The 23,414-nt window shown below is 37.1% G+C and overlaps 1 protein-coding gene across 1 annotated transcript in view; it reads left to right on the top strand.

Annotated features, from left to right (window-relative positions):
• The first annotated feature begins 2,928 nt into the window (after positions 1 to 2,928).
• LOC144930171 (uncharacterized) overlaps positions 2,929 to 23,414 on the top strand; it is a 180,335-nt gene continuing 159,849 nt past the window's right edge. Inside the window, exon 1 of the mRNA XM_078851320.1 lies at positions 2,929 to 3,230. Coding sequence (XP_078707446.1) covers positions 2,929 to 3,230 — 302 coding nt within the window. The remainder of the gene's footprint in view (positions 3,231 to 23,414) is intronic.

The following is a 23,414-nucleotide window of genomic DNA, read 5'->3' on the forward strand; positions in this document are numbered from 1 at the left end:
CAGGATTATGTTGCACATTACTTCCAGTACCTGGGAAAATAATGTGATTCCTCTCCAGTTATTGAAGTTGATAAGCAATCTCTACAGGCTCAAACAAAGAGGGTCAAAAAACCTGGACCAAATGCAAGACTTGATCCTGCTTCAATTTTGTTAACCACAAGGTGGAAAAATAATGATTTATATGTTTACTTCTGTCCTGTGTACAGCTCTATCGCTAATTAGCAGACCAATAAAAATAAGCATTCGTTTTATCGTTCTTATGCCTGTATTATGACAATTAGGGAGAATAAAATGAATAATTATGCCAGGTCTTTCCTTAATGTACCCCATTAAATAATCTGAAAGCTGTTCATATTTTTAAGTCATACTTATTTCAATAATGAAGCAATTGTTTTTTTTAAATTGCTTTGATGCATATATTGAATTTTACAGAATTCAGACATTAGATCTTGAAAAAAATATTTTCAGTCTTTCCCATCCTCATTTATCTGTTTGAAAATTATATTATAATACAATACTCATATTTTAAGGCGGTTTTGGTGTATTGAGATTTGGTATGAATGTTATCCATCATGTTGAAATCCAGATTAACACATTGTTAGAAATAAAAACCTTGAGCTTGCACACTAAAATAAGGAACAAAATAAACTTTAAGATAAAACAGGAGGACTGGTTGGAAAATAGAAAAACATCTTAATCTGAATTTTCCAACAACATTTTCCAATTTCTGTGAAAATTTTCCAGGCACCCCTGTAAAAGCCTGATTCAAAGTCCACTGAAGTTAATGGAAAAACTCACTGACTTATATTGCCCTTGGATCATGCCACAAAGGAGATCAATTCTGGTTTATTTTACATAGTAAAAGTATGTGGTAACATTTTTTGATTAACTGGACTATCATATTACTTTGTAAAAAGGGCTTTCATTTTAGTTGTTATAGAGATGACCTGAGCTAACATGCAACCTAATTTTATGTCTTTAAAGCTTTTTTAATAAACCTAATGTTGATAGAAATATTTTATTAAATTCCTACAAAATTTCAATGGATGCCATTTTTATTTGGTTCTCATCACCCTATAAGGTTTGCTACTAAAAAAAATGCAGGAATTTGCTAATGCATCAGAACCAGAAATTAAAATGACTAAGCAAAATTGTATCAGACTAACCTACTTTTGTTGTCAAAGATGAAATGCAAATGCTTAAACACACAGAAAAATAGATGATCAGTTTCTTTTAATCAGTTAAAATCTATAGTATTACTAATAATTAAGGAAATCTGGTTTTGTTTTTAAAATATATATATTTTTACCTGCCATTGTCCCTTTGGCTTTGTTTTACTCTGCTGTGCAGTTCCTATTTCTCTTAGAAAAGTAGAAATGGCGTTGTCTACAGTGGGAGAATAAGTTTATACATTCAGCGTGACTTCTGATTCCGGGAACTGTCCCCAGTGCTATGGTGCTGCTGCTCAGCATTTTTGTTTCTGCAGTGTTGCACTTATCTTTGTTCTTGCATGAGGCAAAAAAGAGACACTGATTCACCTTAAAATCTGTCAAAAATATTGGGTGGAACAATGAGCAGCCTCTCGCCTGACACTGTCTGCCAACAGATGATGAGCTTTGCCCTTACAAGTGGATACCACAGTTGAGAGTTTCAGAGAACATGGAAATAGTTCTTAGCCATTCAGGAAAAGTAGAAAATAATTGTCACTTATTCCCTCTACTCTCTCTCTCTCTCTTTCACTCACACATGCACGCACACATACCCCCTCCCCCCTGAGGTAAAGGGAAAATGGTCATGGTCTGATTTAACAGGTAATAAAATTTTGTACCATAATGATGTTTTAGCCTAGAGTGATCATATCTCCCATTAATCGAGGTTCATCCCATGGCATATGAGTTTTGTATAAATGTAATTTTTGCTTTAAAAGTTGTCTGATAAGTAAGGCTATACCCCTCCCACCCGCAGTAAGCTGGATCATTCTGAGTTTCCTCCTGGTCTTGACATGGCATATCTCCTGGGTTCATTAGTGCCTCATGTTATGCAACACTGACAGTGGCAGTGTAAAAAGAGATGTGATTTTATAAGCAACATAGTTAAAGGGGACCAGATGGCTCATAGAATTAGTAATGAGGTCAGCTCTGGATGACTGGTTCAAATCCAGCTCATATTGTAAATTCATTCCCGTGGACAGAGATCCCTGGAGATATATTGCCGACATGCATGAAATTTATCTGGGAAGACTTTTATTTCTTTTCCTTCTACTTGGCACTGCTTGTACAGTTTAGAAAAATAGAAGGAAGGTTTAACTAAACTACTGTTGCTTCTAGAACAAGTTTTATAAAATCTTGGAAGCCTCATTGCAAGAAACACCACTTTTAACTTACTTTTCAAGGACATTACCAAGCTCAGTTATCCAAATTAACAACAATTATATTAAGAAAAGTTGGTCAACTATTTAAAAATAATTGTCTTTAATTACACATAGAAACACATAGATTCTATGATGTTGGCACTTTGTAAATAATGATAAACATAACAGTAAAACTTAGTAAAATCTGAGCAATAAAACTGCATGGACTTTCCATATAGATTTATCTTTTTCTCTGGGACATGTTGCAGTGATACTTTTAATTTTTGGGTAGGAATTTTTAAAAAGCCTTGCTGAGCCAAAGTGAGATTAAATATAACAAAAGGTTGTTTTAACTTACAAGCATGTTATGTTAAATTGTTGGTAAAAACAAACATAAAGTGGAATCAAGGAAACTGCATGAACTGAGTTTGTTTGGGCTAAAATGTGATGGTGAAATGTCCAAGAACTCTTACGGGGTGGTGAGAGAGATATTGCTATGTGCCACACTGTGGAGCCCTTTCTCAAACAGATGAGCACCTATGTCACTAATGTTAGTAAGAGCTCTGCAATCTGCCTGTATGTTTGTAGAGGTGAAAATATCCTTGAATGGAAAAACGGATAAGACAGAGGTGGTTGACTATACCATTTCTGGATATTTGAGAGAGGGAGAGAGCTGCACAGGGTCATCTTCAGACTCCCGGAAGAGTTCAGAGCTTGGGATCTCATCATCTTATTCAAGACACAGCACTTTCCCCTGTGGACTTGGGGAAAATTCTTTGACCCAACCAGCCCATAAAGATACAATTGAGGATATAAGTCTGTTGTCATTGGATCAACTGAACTCTGAGGAACCTCTGGATCAGCTGAACCCTAAGCAAATGTAAGATTGTAAGATTTAAGATTCCTTTTTCTCTCCTTCCTTTGTGTCATTCATCCTCATTTTACTTTCTTCTCTCTTACCTCACTTTCCTCATGTGTTTTTTCTAATCAACTCCAAGGGAAACCATTACTGGGCCTAATTCCATTTCATAAGCCATAAACAGCATGACCGGGTGTAAGCAGCCTTGTTCCAGCATAAAGCACAGCCAGTGGGAGGAGAGCATAATATGGCAGCTAGCTGGCATCCCAGCCTGGGGAGTGAGCTGTGTTCAAAGACTAAAGAACACCTATTAATGACTGACCTGTATGGTTCAATTTCCAGCTATTGGATCTTTTTGTGCATCTTCTAGATTAAAAGCCATTTACTATCTGAAATCTCCTCCCCCTGTAGGTACTTGTGGGCAGTGATTAACTCACTTCGAACCTTGTCTTGGATAATGAAAATAGATTGAGTTTCTAAATCTCTGAGTGTAAGGAATGTTTTCCAGGCCTCAAATAATTCTTATAGCTCTTTTTGGAACCCTTTCCAGTTTTTTAATATCTTTGTTAAAGTGTGGACATCAGAACTAGATGCAATATTCTAGTAATAATCTCCTTACTGCTGAATATAGATATAATGCCTCCCTCCTCCTACCTGATATTCCCTACTTGTACATCCAAAGATCACATTAGTGCACTTAGGTCCAGCATCTTTCTGGGAACTCATTTATAAATGGTTATTGACCATGACACTAAGTTTTTGCTAACATCACTGCATTAAAGGATACATCCTCCCTCCATCTTGTAAATGTGACCTAATGTCCTGTTCCCCCAAACACACAACTTTTCACAAAAAATTGATGACACCAACATTTTCTGACTCCCCCCCAAAAAAATTTTCCCATGATATTTTTACTGAAATGTACATCAATATTTTTATCGCAATATTTTTTTCAAAAAATAACAGAAGACTATGTGGAAAATATATCCATCTACTTCTAAAGCTTGAATCTTTTTTCTTGACCTGCTCCACTTTTTAAACATTTTGCCCTCTGAAGGACTTTACTTAAAGTAAAAAAAAATAAACTCTCAAAATGAACAATCATTTTACTTTTGAATTCCAACTATTTGTTGGCTCTTGTTTTTTTTTTTTTGCAGTTGTCTGTTTAATAAATATTCAGGTTTGTTAATAAAAAGGATTTTGATGGTGTCATTGCTAAGATAAAGGCAGGCATAGACTGGCTGCCTCTCTGGAAGACATGCTTTAGCCAAACATAAGCTACCAGGCTGAGTACTGGAGTACTGGATGAAATTCTAGGGCCAGGAGGTTAGACTAGATGATCTAATGGATGCTTCTGGTCTTAAAATCTATTTGTCTGTTTTGTTTTTAAATCCATCATATAGAATTCTACAGCAGAGATTTCAGTCTCTATTAAATTCTATAGGGTTAGGTATTTTTATAGAACCCTATTTAATTTCCAAATTGGTTTTGTCCCTATTATGATTCTTTAGCACTTTTCTATAGGAGGAGGGAGAGTCATAGCTAGATTTCCTCTACACCACCCAAAATAACAGACTGGGTACACAGTGGAGCATATACTATACTACACTACCTTACAATATGTAGCTGCAGGTGTTTTCCCCCCTGCATACTTGGGATTATATCTCATTGAGGCATTTCCTCCTGGTGCACCTCCCAAGACAGGCATAAAGTAACTCTACACATGAGTTTTCTATCCTAAACAAAATGGGAAAAATAGCGAATGTAATGATGGAATACATTTTATTTAGCAGTTTCAATTTCTAATGACTTCATAGCAAAGAGATGTACATCTAGAACCGTGAGCACGTTTTACAAACATGCCATTGAATTATGGAATTGATTTAGGTTTTTACTGAGTTTGCAGCCATTTTTTAAAACTTTCTATATAGATTCATGCAAGCAAGTTTTTGTTTACATGTGAGTTAGGTGAAGTTTATGTTCATCCTAGCAATGTCTACTGAGTCCATCTTCAGTTGTCTTTTTTGGGATCAGGAATGAATTTGTGGAAGGAGAAAGGATGGTAGCATGGAGAGAAATTGAAGTGTCTTAAAAATAAATACATCATGAACATCATTGAGGAGGAGAAGGGGCTAGTGCCAGAAGAGAGAAGGCCCTTGCTTGGGGAAACATTGCACATGTTCCACCTCCAGAACACAGAGCAAAGGGTCTGCAGTGTATAAGAGACAAGAGAATGTGTGTGTATGTAGCACGGACACACTTATTTGGCCCTCCAGCCATAGAGTCACCCATGGCAATAATGTCCAAAGAATGCTGACAGGGAATGTCTGGTCAGCAAGACAGAGAGGATGAGGCAAGCTACAAATACCAGCAGTTAGGTAAGAAGTGGGGTCACAACTCCAGCAGTTGCTATGGTGGAGTGAGCAAAAGAGTCTGCTCACTGCTGGGCAACAGTTCTCTCTGAGCAGCAGTACACATTGGGTAGTTTGAGCAGCTCTTAAGGAGGGATTGAGTGATGCTACCTACAGGAAACAAGGAGGGAATCCTGTGGCTTGAACAGGGGCATCAGGTGACTGCTTCACTGGTTTTTGGCATATTTGGACAATACTCCTACAGAATCTGAGTTGTTGTATGAGATCCTCCTATTTCTGCTCCTGTTAACCTAAATAGGTGGCTATATTCTGTCCAGAGCCATCCCTTGGGTACAGCGAATCGGGTGACCGCTTCGGGCCCTGCGCTTTGGGGAGGGGCCCACAGGCCAGTGCGATTGGCCAGCGTGGCCGGTCCCAGGAGTGACAGATTTGTCACTTCTGCCCTGGACCCCGCACTCCCCTGCGGACGGCCTTGATTCTGTCAATGGAAGGACTTGACAACCTCTTTATGGTTTCAGAGGTACCTCATTCAGTCAACAGAGACATTATTAAGATGCTTTTAAGGTGTAGTCTGATTTTTTTCAAGGTTTAACATTTTGATAGACAATACACAGGATTCATCTGGAGACTGAAATAAAAAACAAAGTAACCAGCATGTCATAATAACTGCAGTATTTCATTTACTGTTTCTCATTAGGATATTTGTACTTACTCAGGTCTTGTAGGTGGAAATGAATCATAGGAGCTAGAGATGGAAAAGACTTGTTTGGTTATATATTCTATTTACTTACCATAAATTGCATTTCTACCTCCTTTCTCTAGTCTAATTTTAAATGTCTCAAAAGATGTTATAATTTGGGAAGATTATTTTACAGGATGTCAGATGTTTTACTGTTGTCAGACTAAATGTTCCCCTTTCTCAATTTCATCCATCACTAGAACTGGCTGAAAGATGGGGACTTTTTTTTGTCCCTTTTTTCATTTGAAAAATTCTAACATTCAAAAATTTTTGACAAGCTCTATAACTGGTTGAAAAATGGGGTGAATTTTTCAACAATTTTTTTCCCCACCAAAAATTTTACTTTACTGTTTACTCCTGTTTAGTCTTCCAGCACCATCCTACATAATTTCATTCTTTCTTTGTTACATACATCATTTATTGATAGATTTATTATTTCCCTCAAGATTGGCTTCTGAGGCAAGAACTCTCTCTCTCTCTGTCTCTCTCTCTCTCTACACTTTAAACCTTTTCCCCTAAACAAATCCTACCAGCCCCATAATAATTTATTTATCTTCTCTGAACTCCTTTCAATTTGGCAATGTCTTTCTAATAAAGGAATGCTCATAATGGAATAGGGTGTGATCAGATCTGAACCAAACCCATGTAGTGCTTACATCTCCCTGCTCTATTAAACCTCTAGTTACAAACTTCAACATGTCAATGGCCTTTTATTTTATTTCCTTATTGAAATGAGCATATTAGAAGCTTTGTTCCTGTTGTATCTAGCAGGACTTATTTATACTATGAAACTTGTGTGCTGTTGGAACCTTTTCTGATTTCCATTTCTATAAGAAAGCCAATTGTTAGAGGAGTGCTCTGTCTGTAGCTATATAAAAAGTTGACCTCCAAGAGACCACCTGTGAGAGTTCCTCAGTATGTATAGAGACTGGTGGTGATTATGAGGGGAGTTCATCTATTGGTGACTCTCAGAAGCTGGCAAAGGCATTGCCAGTAAATCTAGTATCACAGAAATCTCTTGAGGGCAAATGGCGCAAAGGGACTCTTATTTGAACCACTTAAAGTGGAAGAGCTATAAAGTTACCAAGTCATTTAAAGATTATGTAGTTAATTGATCTGACTCACTCTCCATTATGTAGAAGGATGTTACAGGAGTGCTCTATCTGTTATTTGTAAATAATGCATTAACAGATAAGATGCCAACAGATGGTTCTCAATAATATTTAGCATTGTTCCTGCTCAATATTATTGCAAGTCCAATAAAACTTCTCCCTGTGCTCTGCAAATGTAACAGTGCTTTACATCAGCATTTACGAGCAAGAAGCAAGAATATGAGCAGAAAAAAATGAGGACATTTCTGATTGTAAGACATACAAAGAGTAGGAGAAAAGCCCAAAGGAGTCAGCCTTACATCCAGTGGAGAATTGTTCTCCTTTTCTAGCATTTTAATCAATATTTGCTGTATATTTTTCCAATAGTTTTACACAGTCCCAAAACACATGTATTACATCAGCATTATCTGTATTTACTGCTTCAACATTTATCTCGGATACATATTTGTTTCCATTTTTCTGGTGTGAATCAAAACATAATGTATCTAACATTTTGCATTTGTTACATTTTCTGTTAGTTCACAAGACTTCTCCAGGTATGATAATGGTAGCGGGAGTACCCAGATATGTTTCCCATGAATTTCTTTTCTGGCTTCATTTTTTTCCTCCATTATGTCAGCAATTGCATTATAAACAGGAACAAATTTAGGGCCCAGTCCGGCAAGCATTACTACACATATGGGTACGATCCAAAGTCCTTCAAGTCAATTAAAAGACTCCCACTGACTTCAATGTGCTCTGTATCTGGCACATAGATCCCTGTTTAGCAAGCCAGGATTGTTTATCAAAACGAAACATGCTTAACTTTAATCACATGCACAAATCCTATTGACTTAAATGGGTCTTCAGATCATGCTTAATATTATGCTTCTGCTTACATGCTTTGCTGATTTGAAGCTAGAGCATTTACTGCTATGAAAATGCATTGCTTCTGAAATTAATATATTTTTGTTATTTTTTGTTCAAGTTTCTAATCTCTGTGTGTAGCAACCCTTAGTAGCAACCAAGGCAGGCAAAAGAAAACCATGCATAGTACTGATATCCCCTAAAAGTTAGAGCTGTGAGAGGGGAAAGAACAGTAGATAAGTCTGTTTAAACAAGTAAATTTACACCAGATCAAGATTTATCCATCTCTACTTTTAGTTACAGATCTTCAGATTGCAACAATCTAATGGATAGAGCTAGACAAATGAAAAACTCAGATCACACAGCAGAACATGTGTGCGGGGACTTAGGGAAATGATTTTCTATTACTTTTGAAAGAAGAATTTGGCTCCAATACCCTGTGTATTAAAAACCAAGGGTCACATTCTGTTCTGTTTCACCTGTGTAACTCCATTAACGTCAGTGGGTTACAAAGGTGTAACTGAGAACAGAATTTGGTTCAAATTCTTGGAAGCCAGAAAAGAAGAAAAATGCCATTCATTGTGTTTTACTCTGGCTGTCTCAGCTAATGAGCAGCAGTTGGAAACCTTGATGGAGAACAATAATCTCTTTTTCAATTGTACTGTATTTGTTCCTGACTGACCTCAGAGGCTTTCAGCATGTGTGTGAACAAAATATTCATAGCAAAGTTGTGTCCAAGAGAATATTTCTCCATAATCTCCAATGCATTTCAAGAGTAATTGGTAATGTCCAGTTTGAGGAGAGCCTCTGCAATAGTTTAGGCCTACATTTTCAAGTGTATCCATTAATACTGGGTGCCTATATTTTTGGGGTTAGCTTTTCAAAGATGTTCACTACCAAGAATGTCTTTACAGAGAATTATTTAATCTGTTCACCTGACATTGATTTTTTCCCTTATTTTATCTTATGCTAGTCATACAACTTAAGCAAAGGTTGACTTCCATTATTAGATCAGTTTCACCCTTGCAAATCCTTCATTGGATTATGCAGCTCTGATAAAAAGTTAAGTGTCTGAACTGAGCCACCCCTACTGCCCCTTATACATGGGAGGAGCTCCCTGTAAAAATTCACAGTATTGTCCTTCAAATCTAAACACACCTCTGCCATGATGCCTATGAAACTCTTAGCAATGGGGAGAGCAGCTGGAGGACTAGGACTACTGCTTACAACACTAATTATCTCATTGTTACCCTTGTGCTCCTCCACTTATTTGCTATAACTGCCTGTTGTTTCTCATGAAATACTTTAGGACAGTCATAGGGACTATCTTTATGGCTAGTGCTTTCAGGCCCTGATCCTTGCTAGTATAAGATTTAGTGTATTAAATTGATTACAAAATAATTAATGGACACTTGAAAATGTAGCCCATAACTTTTAACTAGAGCTGTCAACCACTGGGGGATTTGCGTAGTTAAAATAAGTTAATAATCAACAATAACTAGAAGTTTGAGATCACTTTATGCTGATAAAAGGGTTAAACTTAAATACAAACCATCTTCAAGAGAACAGACAAAATACTTCTCTGGGAAGTTATTCCATTAGAACACACATAGTAAGACATTGTCCAGTTTGCAAATATGACTTTCATTGACATTTGGGCATCTAGCGTGACTTCGTGCTTTTGAAGATATCCCCCAACATGACTAATTTCCTCATCAAAGAGGAGAAAAGCAAAGCAAAGACAGTATCTTTGAGAGGTACAGCTGGTAAGAAGTAGCAAAGAAAACAGAACAGCTAAGTCAAAATGTACTGGCAATAAGTATTAACATTTCTTTCTGAATTTTCTTCAGTGCTCTGTTTCCTTTGTCTTTTGCTATCCTCTCCTTCAGATTATCTAATCACAAAAGTATGTGTGTTCTCCTTTCACCTTACAAATAATCATTCATGAGATATGTTGTTTCCTTTATTATTCAAATAGGGGTAGGGTTTGTAAGGAATAATTCTAAATAAATTGATTGATTATACTTCTATATTCTTTACATAACTAAATTGACTTTAACAAATTTGTTTCACATCGTTGGCAATAAGGTAAGTGTTTTGCATCAGTAAGTTAAATGTTCTACTTTATAAATTGGAAACCTGCCTGGTGCAGTAGATAATGCCAGCTGGCTGATCTTCTGTGCAGGGCATTTGCTTATCCTTTGCTTTGAGGTTTGGAACATGTCAACTGTCTCTTGTCCATTCTATAAAGCAAAACAAATAGGAGGGGTGATTAAAAGAGCTGCATTTGCTTCACTGATCTTCTCCCCAAAAGCTGATACTCATGTAATGCAAAAGACAAATGCAATCTTACCCTCCACAAAAAGAAAAGGAGTACTTGTGGCACCTTAGAGACTAACCAATTTATTTGAGCATAAGCACGAGTCTAAGGTGCCACAAGTACTCCTTTTCTTTTTGCGAATACAGACTAACACGGCTGTTACTCTGAAACTTGCCCTCCACAGTTACTCTTTGTAGGATATCACTGCAATAAAAATGCAACATTCAAAGAATATCCAAAGTCTAGGTGATCCTGTGTATGCGCCTTTCACCTCTGGAGAGCAGAGTTCAAATCACAGCATATGTCACAAATGAAAATGACTTTGAGGGCCTCATCCCATTCCTTATTTGTTCACTGCATGACTAGCAGTTCTGTTCTGGAATCAACAAGATTACTGCAGCCAGTCAGGAAGTAGACGTATCAGTAGTACCATATGAGGAAGCTTGCATAGTACCTGTCACTTATCAGTGCTATTATTCCCTGTCTTTTCCTGAATGCTAAGTTCACTCCCAAGTTAAGAAAGTGGGGGAGGGAGGAACAACAGAAACCAGCCAACCAACCAAAGAACCACAAACCTAACTTTGCATTTTTTTTTTTTGTATATTAGTTACTGTGTTTGCTGGCAATGAAACCCCCTGAATCACAGTTCTCCCTATGAGACTGGGTATGATTGATGAGGTCACTTTATCCAGCCAACACATATTTCAAATGAGACAAAGTTGTAGAAACAACTGTGCCCTTTTAAAAACCATCAGTCTATTACTATTCATTCCACAGGTCTTATGGGAAAGTTTACAAACTTTAATGAGGATTTCACATTTGTTTTTCTTCAGTGAATACTAACTTTTCTCAAGCAGTTGAGTTATGAGTTGACTGAAATAATTGCACATTAGGGGAATGATTTCTAATGCAAGAGACTGTGGATACATCATTTAGAGGAGGTTTTTATTTAATTTCATAGATACCATTGTATACTCAGTGTATACAAGAATTTTCACACTGGATTATATGAAATTTAAATGGAAAAACAAGGATATTTTAGAATGTGTCTCTACAAACATTGGTGCCATTTTTGCAGACTTTTAATAAATGTTCACAGACTATTGAATTAATAAGGAAATGCACATGTAATTTTATATATATACATATATATATACATACATATATACACACACTTCCTACATCGCACTGTTTTCAAAGCTTCTTTGGGACAGATTTTTAAAGGTAGCTAGGAATTGTTGCTCTCAGTGTTTCAATGCCTAACTGATTTAGAAACTTAAATCTGTTTTTCAAAAGTGATTTAGGCACTTTGGAGCCTAAATCTCATCATCTCTCAATGGCATTTTGGCTCCTAAATGCCATACTCCTTTAAAAAATGATATTTAGGTGCCAAAATCAGTTAGGCATTGCAACACGGAGTGCAGCAATGTGGGCCTTAATCTTCATATTATATGGTGAAAAGCCTCATTAACCTGTGTATGGAAGGCACTAAAGAAAGCAAAGAGCTTTCACTTATCTTTCTAATCTAGTGGTGCATGTTAATGAATGTTGTGTTAAGTTTGCTGTCAAAATTGTATTCTTAAACTTCACTAGTGACTTCTATAGGATTTTATTTTTAATGTGTATCCTGTAGCTCTCCATATTGATGGAATAGCACTTCACACCTGTAACCATTAGCTAACAAAGGGTACACAGTGCAAAGTAACCTTCAACTGGCTGGAGAATTTGCAGCACAGTATTCCCCTCGTGTAAGCATAAATCTGTTGGAGGTGGCATAGTCAGTTGCTGTGACAGCTGCCCCCCTGTAAGTGCGGGGAAGGGACATATCAGGGCAAGGTGGGGCTGGGCTCAGGAGGAGGCTCAGTGAAGCTTGGCTCCATTATAGTGCATGCTATGGAATTTATAAAAGTGGTAGAAGTTACAGTGGGCCCCCTGTTGGTTTAATTCCCACTGGGTATGGGTGGCTAAGCGTCAGGGAGCTCCAGCTAGCTCCATCACGCTGCAGATATACACTATATCTTAGCATAGCTTGGACATAGCGGAGAAAGGAGTGGGGAGAACTTTTTGTCTCTGGAATGAAAATTATCCCCTTTTGATGGCTGTTTTGGGGGCCTGTATGCAGTGATGGTCTGAGTCCAGTTCCCAGAGGGAAGTTGTCCTTGGCATACAGTATTTAATGGATCTAAATCGTCACTTTACCCCTATATCTGGTCTCTTTATGGCTAGGCTTCATGAGCAATGGTGGGGAAGTATGTGATGGCTGCTGCTCTTTCTGTACTTGTTCTGTGCATAAAAAGAGGACTTGAATCTCCAAGATGAATCCAGGCCCTTTCAGAAGCACCACACTAATGAAAAAAAAATGAGGAAGCATGTTTAGTAGTAAAGGAATAATGTTATGGTTGGAGCAAGAGACTCGCAGCCCAGAAACTCCTGAGTTCTAATCCATTCTCCTATGAAGGCACCCTCTTTGGCGTAGGATGTGGCTCCCAGGGTCTGGATCAGTGCAGAGAAATTCTAGCCCTGGGCAATAAAATAAGTCCAAAGTAGCTGGCTACAACAGCTTTAAAAGGTGCTTACTAAAAATCCCAAAGGCTGAGAACTCACGTGGAGTACTGAAAAGTTTGGGTACCACGCAAGGCAGCTGAACTTTCAAAATTCTGTTCATATCCATCATCAGACTGGAAGATTCCAAAGATTCCAAGAACACAATAATACCCAATAATACACTCACCCAACCCCTCAGAGATGCAATACTGTGTGCCTCACCCAACCCCTATGAAAATCTCACTGAAAATTTCTTCGAGCATTCACATCTGTAGAATGGGGATCATATTTATGCAGCTCTTAAAGGAGCTGCCAGAAGACATTTTTGTGAAGTGCTTTGAAGATGAAGAGTTATAGCCAAGTAACACGTTATTAATAATGCTTCCTCCTGCTTTCAAATGTCAGACACAGAAAGTTATGTGCTGTGTTTTGAAAGCCCTGCTTTTGGAATTTCCTCTAGTGTATGCTCATACTGAAAGAAATTCAAAACATTGCACTTTGAACAAAAGCAACTTAGTGTCTCGGAGGAAGTAAGCCCTCAAAAAATAGTGTTTCTGGAATTTAAAATTGGGGTATTCTTGGACAGCTGCACCATATGTTTCTAACCAATGTTAATGGAAGAAGGACAATAGTTAACAGCCAGCAGATATATAATTTGATGAAATATTCCAGTGCTGATGCCAACACCACAGAGTTTCTGAGTTCACAAGATCTTCATCTGACTGGAGATCTGCATGTTGCTTATTTTGCTTGCAGTAGGTTAACGGTGCGAGAGCGACTCACTCTGACAAATTAGTACACTAGTTTTAAGGAGGCACACTACGCAGTATAAACCAGTAGTGCCTTCCAGCAATTTAGTTGCTTCCCTGATGCAACATCTGCCAGTATTTTTTAAATATTGTATGAGATAGTTAAAGGTGAGGGCACAGCTGTTGTGAATATCCATAGCCATAAATCATTATTAATGACAAGGCTTAGTGACAGAGTTCTCTGGGTGATGCTTGAGCCTGCCTCAAATGGGACTGACAATCCCTTTAAAAATTCATCAGTTCTTTTCAGTCTTTATATTGCACAGGCTTATCAAACATTATTAACCCTGTCATATCTAGGGCAGAATGTAGTAAATGCTCCAGCATCTTTCCTCTCTCCTGTGGCTGCTGCGAAATCTGCTTTGGCAAAGGGTGACTAAAACAAATCTTCAAAATTAGAAAGCTAGGAAAGTAAGAAAGATAGCTGCAAATATAGCTTGTCCTGATCTTCAAAGTAATCACCTTTATAGCACCCTTTACAGTTGATAATGCTCTATAATACCTTTACATTTACTGCCTGATATCCTCACAAGCCATACAGTGCCGTCAGAGACTAGGTTTTTCAGGGAAAGATGTCATAAGATTGACATTAAGAACATAATACATCTGACTAGGCTTGTGGAGGCTAGGAGAATCTGGATATTTTCCAGGAAATACTCCAGTGTCTGTATTATATTTAGAGCTGGCCAAGATATGAAAAAAATAAAATCATGAAAAATAATTTCCCTTTTTTTCCATTGACATTTCAATCCTCTGGACATTTTCAGACCTGCTCTAATTATATTCTATTAGAATAAAATGTCTGGTTGTTTATTAACTGCCATCTACACCAATTTTCTGGCTATTATAAGTCACAAAGCATTATTGTAGCTTACAACATGATCTAAAGCATGTCGGCTAGTGTGAGTTTTATTTTATTTTATTTAAGGACTAACCTGACAGTTTCTTACTGAAACAATCTGTTTTTCTTTCTGCCTATCTTTCACACATTAATCTGTTTTAAAAAGATGGCTCTCTTCACATTTCTCTGCCACTCAGGGAAGAGAATCCTGTAGGACTGATTTTTGTTGTTGTAGATTTTAGTGGTATAAAGGGCTGATGTAGGCATATTTGATGCCGGAGGAATTTTCAAGGTGAGGAAAAGGTAGGTGGCGCTTATGGTAAAGAGGGTGAGAGATGGGAAGATCTCTCTTCTGAAGATATTCAGTTATTGCCTTTTGAAGTGTTCCTTCTTTTCTAGCTAAGGTTCTTCAGCCCAGTGGCCCCCAATCATAGAAATCTTCATCATCCCTTTAATTTCTGTCAATGCACTCTGAAAGTGGCACATTTATACCTACTCTTGCAAAATGAAGTCCTCAGAGGATGTTGCTACATTATGGTATTGTCTTAATGTTTCAAAACATGGACACAGGTCTGCACATCAAAAAGGCTCAAGCACCTATTTTAATGGGTAATTGGTTTAGCGTCTGTATGTACCATTTTGGTACGTGGGCAGCAGCTTCTACCATTTTTAAAATGTGACCTTGTAAAACAAGGGATTGGCCCTTGGATTGGCCTTCACATTTTGTGATGACAAAGGAGAGCTGGCATCCTTTTTTAGTCTTTTCTCTTCAGTTGACAAAGTCTACAAACTCTGCAGGAGGGAATGGGAGCTCTTCACACAATTAGCTAATTGCTCATATCGTTACAAAATGCATTCTCAAAGGTTATTCACTGAACTAGAATGGTCACTCCCTCTCTCTCTCTCACATGCTCTGTCCTCCACATTTTAAGCTGTATTAGCTCAAAAGAGCACAATTTTCTTGTCAGGAGGGATTTGACAGACCACATATAGATTACTTTATTGTCACAGTCTCCATGAAAGTATGGTTTGAGCTAATTAATAACTAAGAACTGTAACCACACAAGAATAGATCTGATAAATAATCCAGAGAATCTAAGGAAACATTCCATATTTTTGAGGAAACATGACTAATCTCAAAGACAAAGGTGATTCACTTAGACCAAAATAGGAAGGGTATACCTAAACATAAATGGTGATATGCAATCCTGAGTTCCTTCCTTTTCTTCTAGCATAGGAAATAGAAGACCCAGTTCTCTACCTCCAAAATCTCCTGTATGTTTGTGAAGGAGGTTTTGTCACAGGTCCTTGCATCAAAATGATGGAAAATTACAGAAGACAGACAGCTGAATTCAAATGTCAATATTTCAAAGACTTGCACTCCTCTCCAGACAAAACAGTATCAGATGAACACTTTTTTAGCACATTTGATTGGTTTATTTGAAATGTCTTAGTAGGGCAGATTCTTGAAAAGTGAATGAGTTGGTAAAAGTGTATCATAGGCAAGAGCAGATACAGAAGAGTGCTAGGCCTAACTAGTTACTTGACAGGAGACTTGTTTACTGTGTTTGTGTGTTTTATTTATAGAATTCTGATCTGTTCATTTTGAGAACTACATGGGCATTTTTATGTTTGAGGAATGTATATATTTATAAAATAAAAAACAGAATATGTAGTTTCTATTTCCTTCCATAAAAACTTCAAGGTTTTTCAATGGATATTTTTTCCTTAGAAAAATAAAGAGAGATTTTTGGGTTGAGGAAAAACTTCTGTTTCCTGGCAAATTGGAGGTAGAATAAGATATTTTTGACACTGATGCTACCTTATGATCTCAGCTATTTTGATCTAGTAAGTATATATGTTAAAGTACCTCCAGAGTTTCATGTTGAGTTAAAATAAAATACGCAACAGCATATTTTCAGATCCTGATGAGAAGGGAAAATAGAATTTTTCCATATTGTCAATCCACATTTATCTTTTTTTCTAAATCAATGTAAAATGTTATTTGTTTGGCACTGGAATAAACTATCTAATTTTATTAATGATACACAAACAAGCATGGTTGCAACTGGAGACTGAACAACACTTCTCTCTCAGCACTACTTTTTTTATGAAGAATATAATGCACATGACTTATGTAAGGCTTTTGTGCTTTCATAAATGTTTTGGATGCTGATGTGAATGTTGCTGCTACTTTTACTCTTTTGTCATTTGTAAGCCAGATCCAAAGCCCATTAAAGTCTTTCCACTGAAGACAGGGCGTAGTGTATTGTTATTAAATTGTAATTCCAATTCCTCAGATTTTTACCCTTCTCCAAAGCCCTTAAAAAATGTCCAATGACAGCATCTATATTTTCTTTGTTTCTAGAGAATGAAGGAGATTAACTTTGTATTGTTTGATGTTTTGAGATTTTAATTGGATGCTAGATCCTAAATTGTCAAAAGAATGGGGGGCATTCAACTGGAAATTAAGGGACTAATCTGTCAGAGATCTATGCATTTAACTCTACACATAGAGTAGAGTTTACTGGGTGGGATTTCCAACAAAGTCCGTGGAACTTGTACTCCAAAATTTGGGACTTTGGAAAATCTTACCCTCTGAATTAAATGGGGCTATCCACATGTATAAAGGTAATGCATGTGAATTTGCAGGATCAGGACCTGAGGTTATAAATCTCTTCTCCCCATTCTCCTACACCTCTACCCCCCAATAAAGTTAATAATAAAAGCATTTCCTACCAGTGTGTTATACAATAGGACTGGCATGTGCCCTTATTCTAAACGATTAGGGAATATGTCATGATTGTACAGCTGCTGGTTCATACCAGATCAGAACTGGATGTATCCTTGGGGCATCCTTGAAGATTTTCTGTCCTTTGCAGGTAAAAGGGATACAAATCATAGTTATACTTCTAAGTTCTTTTGAGACACATAATATACAATTATACTCTGGTACAATAAGGTTTTTCCAAGCAGCTAATTTGTGGAAGTCTGCTTAATAGCTGGAAGAATTATAGATTTGATACATAACTTTTACTTAAAACAGAATCATAGACTATCAGAGTTGGAAGGGACCTCAGGAGGTCATCTAGTCCAACCCCCTGCTAAAAGCAGGGCCAATCCCCAAATCACCCCCCTCAGGGATTGAACTCACCACCCTGGGTTTAGCAAGCCAATGCTCAAGCCACTGAGCTTTCCCTTCTGTAAAGTGTTCCCTGAACACCTCTGTAAGAGTTCACCAATTATTTTAGAAACAATTTCTTTGTTGTATACTTGCTCCATTTAATCTGTACTTATAGCTTGGTCCTGCATTTATATTCACTGTGTGAAGTCTGAAAAAAATAGCATTCTACATATTAGGGGAGTCTAGGACACAGTTTCCACAGAGCCGGGAGAAAGAAGGTTGCATCCACATTTGAGGTAGATTGCAAGAGGAATCAAGCCTGACTAGTACTTGCTGACAGTGTGGCATTTAACTGGTGGCTCCCCCCACTCTTCTATGGCCACTCACATGCACATTTTCAAATGCCTATTATTTTAGATGCCTCCTTGCATTTTTCTTACTTTTGCCAGCACAGGCTTGTGGGATTGTGCTGAAGTAACTGAGAGCAGCATTTGGCCTAAAATACTTTAAGTTCTTATAACTTCATGAGTTTGTGGCATATTTCAGATCATGCTTATTACCACAATGCTGTGAAGGTGACAAAGTTCTTTTTTGTTACCCTCTCTCTTGAATTCTCCCTAAAGAGAAAGAATCTAAATACAATCAAGATGCTATCTGATTAGAAGCATTTTCTGGATAGTGTCCTGTCAGTTGTATTTCATCACATTCTCATTCTCTGCTTCAACATCTGTTGTTGCAGAGAAAAGAACCCCCAAAGTTCTGCTAAAATGGATACAATATGATACACAGATTTCGTTAAAAAATAAGAGTAAATTTGGTGCTTTTGAAAGTGGAGACTGGCTAAAGTGAGGCTTAGTATAGAGAGATTATGTGCAAATTTTATTTTCTCTTCCACAGCACTATTTAGACACAGTCTTATCCAAATATTCTAGTCCTGTGCTTTTCTTGAGTAGACTGCCAAACTCTAACAAGCTGTATCAGGTCAGCATGTGTCTATCGGGGGGTGGGGAATGGGGGACCTAGGAAGAGAACAATAACTCTTTTTCATTCAATTTCTAACTGACTTTATTTGAATCCAAGCAACCTCCATCGCTCCAATTATTCCCATGTGTATATATTTTTTTAATGGTTTATTTAATTTTTCTTAGGAAGACTCACTGGTGACAAATCCTGCCATTCATTCTCTCTCTCTCACTTTCTAGTTATATTGTGAAAGCTAAAAAAATGTTAACATCTGAACTATAGGGCCAGGAGAAGGGGAAGCTAATACTTCCCCAGATTCCTACATCTTTGTCAGAACTGGTTCTTAGTCTCACCACTTGCAAGGCTCAGCAATAGTCCACTGCTTAGTAAATAGTTTATATATTACATGTTTTGATCACGTTTCTTCTGAGTACTGGGACTGAGATAACTGGCTGGCCCATTTATTTCTTTTTCCACCAGGGGATATGCCACAGTTTGCGTGTTGGTTGCATAAGATATAATATTGATGATGTCAATAACAATGTCTAAATAACATAACCTTTTAGTTTTTGTCATCTCCTCTGGGTTCTTTTGTGGGTGAACAGGCTGAGGAGTGCATCTCTTAACCTTCCATGCTGGTCCTACATGGGAAGAAAAGGACAAATAGAGCCAAAGGGATGGGACAAGACAGGAAAGAAAGGGGGAGGCCAAGGGTGATGGGGGAGAGGTCGAGATACAGATGGGGGAGAGAAATATAGATAGGAAGATAAATTAAGTGACAGTGAGGGGAAGTTGGTGGGGAAAGGGAGCTAAATGGAAATAGCAGGGTTGCCAGCCCATGTGACTTTATCACAAGCTTTGTGATATTTGATTTTCTTAAAGCTCCAGTTCCTGGAGTTGTGTCATTATGAGAGAATCTTGTTATTAAATTAAACAAAACAAAACAAAACAAAAAAACCCTCATGTTTATGGAAAAAGGTGATAAACTTGAAAGTATTAACCCTAAAGGCTCAAAACCAGCAACAAATATAAAGTGAACTCCCCAAATATATTATTAATTTCTCATGATTTTTAAACCAACCTCATTTTGGGGAGTGTGGTGGGGAGCTAATAATTTTTGAATGCTTTGGATTGGCAGCACTGAAAAAGGGAGAAGTCATCAGGCTGCTTCTATTATTTATTCTGGGGCCAAAATATCCTAGCTGCATCTCTGGCTGTAAGGGCCTTCTATAATTCTTAATCACTCCTTTGAAAGACAAAGAACTGTTAAAAACATTGGAGGGTAATTTGATCAAGCAGTTTCATTTTCACTTTTCATCTAGAGCAGTGCGTGCCAACAGGGTGTGAGAGCAGCAACAGCAGGGAGGCTGCAAAGATAACAGACTGTGCAACAACTGCACAGTGACTCCTGGAAAACAACAGGAGGGGAAATGCTAAAAAAAAATTAAAAGACAAAATGCGGTTCAGAGACAGAAGTAGGGGAAACAAAATCAAAATATAGCTGAGTTGCAACAAAACAAAGTAATCATAAAAACAAGGGCTGCTGAAAGAAACAATAATAAACCAGAACAAAACCCATAAAGCTGAATTACCGTCAAAACAGAGAAAATGAAAATAAAATAAGAGACAGATGTGACATGATGAGATAGCCAAAACTAAATAATGGAGAACCAGCAGAGCTAAATAATGGAGAATCAGCAGAGAAGTGTCTTTAACAACAGTCACAAATAAATACTTGTAAAAATATATAGGAAATAGAGAACAGGGTAACATACAGGAATTCCTGAGGGGCTCCTTTTTTTGAGTTATTATAGATAATGTTCATTGAGAAGACTTCCTAAGCCTAGATTTTCTATCACTTGTAAAACTGGCATCTAGGCATATTCCGTTCCATTCATTAATACGTTTTAAACTTTAGCATCCAGCCCCTAATAATTTAAATTCCTTATGCATAAAACTCTATATACTATTTTCCCACTTCTCCACAAAGCAGAGTTCCTAACAAAAGGATCCTGCATGTGAAACAGGAGTGGCAGGAAGTGATGAAATTACACACAAATAGAATTGCCCTGGTGAAAATAAGTGTCTGACTCTTTCAAAAAAGAAAAATCAGGAATTAGAATGTGATCATTCAAAACTCAGTCTATACATATATGCATAGGTCTACTTATATATGTGCATGTATGTGTGAGTGGCTGTGTATATCTAAGACAACCCTCCCCCCATATATACATACATATTTCCACACACATCTACAAGACCACCATGAAAAGAAACTACTTTCTGTATCACATACTTCTTTCTAAAAAAACATTGATTTAATTGGTGAACTTCAAATTTACTGGAGGGGAAATTGCAATAGAGGTATTTTTCTGTTGGCCAGAGGCATTCCCCCAGTTTGAAAAAAACATTAATCAGTTTTACTACATCATCATTAATAGTTATGCTAGGTCATCTGCTCCTTGTTGCCCCTGGATACCTTGCAACATGTGAGTTAATTTTTAGAGCATCAAGAGCATTGTATTCAATTTTATTTTTTGAAAGCACATTTTACTGTAGTTTTTGGTTTTCCATCAACAGACATCTTGATTTAGTTGGTGTTGGTCCTGCTTTGAGCAGGGGATTGGACTAGATGACCTCCTGAGGTCTCTTCCACCCTATGATTCTATGATCGTTTTGTCCCATGTTCATGAAGTGTACATAGAAAGTCTGTACAAAACTTAGTTGCCCTTCTGTTTTCGAACACTCACTGTACATCTCCCGTGAGATACATGCTTTGGCTCAGTGGAGCTTTTTCACCACTCTGTGATGACTGAGCTCAGGTCAAAGAGGGAAGCAATTTTCTAAGGAAATTAAAAGATATAAATTCCTCATCCTAAACTATAGTCTTATTGCACTTTGCTATCTAAAAATCCCATTAACAAGACACCAGTAGAAAGGTGTAAAAGAAAATCAGTAACTGGCAGAAAAAAGGACCCTTTTCATAATTCAGCTTCCAACTACATTCTAGGAAAAAATCATTTAGAGTGATACAACACTTTAAGAACAATATGCAGGCAACCAGATTTTTCTTTGTTATACCAATGCAAATCTACAGTAATACCATTAACTTAAACCAATTACACTGGAGTCATTTGCACCAGAATTTGACCCAGCTGTGTTAGTGGAAAGATTACCAAAATCAGTAATATTTAGACACAAAAGGCTTTCCTCAGAGTAAAGCCATATACTAAGCTCAATGCTAGGCTAAATTCTTCCATCAATTACTCTGGATTTAAATAAGTATACTGAAAATCCATTAACTCATTGATGTATAGCAGAGCAGAATTTAGCCCAAAGTGTTTAGTTGGTCTCACTGCAAACAGAATATTTGATCCTAATCTGATTACTGAAGAAACTTTAATGTGATGTTTACATTAGAAGGAGAGACCTAATTTTAATGCTTCAGTAAGAATTTCAGTCACTAGTCTGTATGTCCATCCACATTATGAAATAGCTGCAGGTTTTCATGCCTATTAAAAATTGGAAAAATGCAAACAAGTATCTTAGACTATATTTAATACATTTTTATGAGAAATAAGAATTGAACTATAGAACTTTAGTTCTGTGCCATTTATTATTGATTATTTGTATTACAATAGCACCTATGAGCATGGACCAGGATACCATTTTGTTGGATGCTGTACAAAAAAACAGAACAAAAAGATGGTCCTTATTCTTATATTGAGGCTTTTCTATGGTGCTCATCACCGTATGTCTGAGCATTGCACAAACGAATTTATCCTCACATTGGGGAAGTATTATCCCTGTTTTATCGGTGTCCCAATGTTTGGGTGCCCAATTTGAGACACCTTACAGGGGCTTAATTTTCAAGCTGGATGTTCAGGACTTTCAGAATGGAGGGTATTGCAGCCTTGCTCATGCCTTGGTTTTTGAAAATTAGTGTAAGATCCTTAACATTCTGATAGTACAATTCCTCGTGTGGAATACATCTTTTACAGCAAGTCTTGCATCTGTGATTAGGACGAACATTAGGTGTGCCCTTAAATTGACAAGTTATGAACTTATTTGGAAAGCTGGGTCTGAATCTTGGTGCTTGCAGCAGGAAGATTCTTTATTGCTTCCCATTATTTTCTCTTTTTACAGCTTAAAAGTTATCTGCTTTCATATTTCTATATTGAACTAGCATTTAAGACAATGGGAAACAGAACTCCTCATTTGTTTCAGCAAATAATTTTGTCTGCCTGACACCTAATCTTTGCATAATTTTCTTTCTATTTTTACTTCATAACGCTCCACAGCCATAGAAGTCTGAAGTGGAAAGTTTCCTTAGTCTATCCAATATGCCTTGTTTAGTGAAATCAGTGTATGGCACTCATGAGATAATTTATTACCTTATGGGCAAACTAACTCTACTTAATATAAATATAAACCTTAGATTACATCTTCTGATGTCACAAAAGATTAAATTTTTATCCTTTTTGGCATACAATGGATAATTTAAATTTAAAAAAATGGATAATTTAATATTGTTC

Source organism: Lepidochelys kempii, chromosome 2 (assembly GCF_965140285.1).
Source record: "Lepidochelys kempii isolate rLepKem1 chromosome 2, rLepKem1.hap1, whole genome shotgun sequence".
NCBI lineage: Eukaryota > Metazoa > Chordata > Testudines > Cheloniidae > Lepidochelys > Lepidochelys kempii.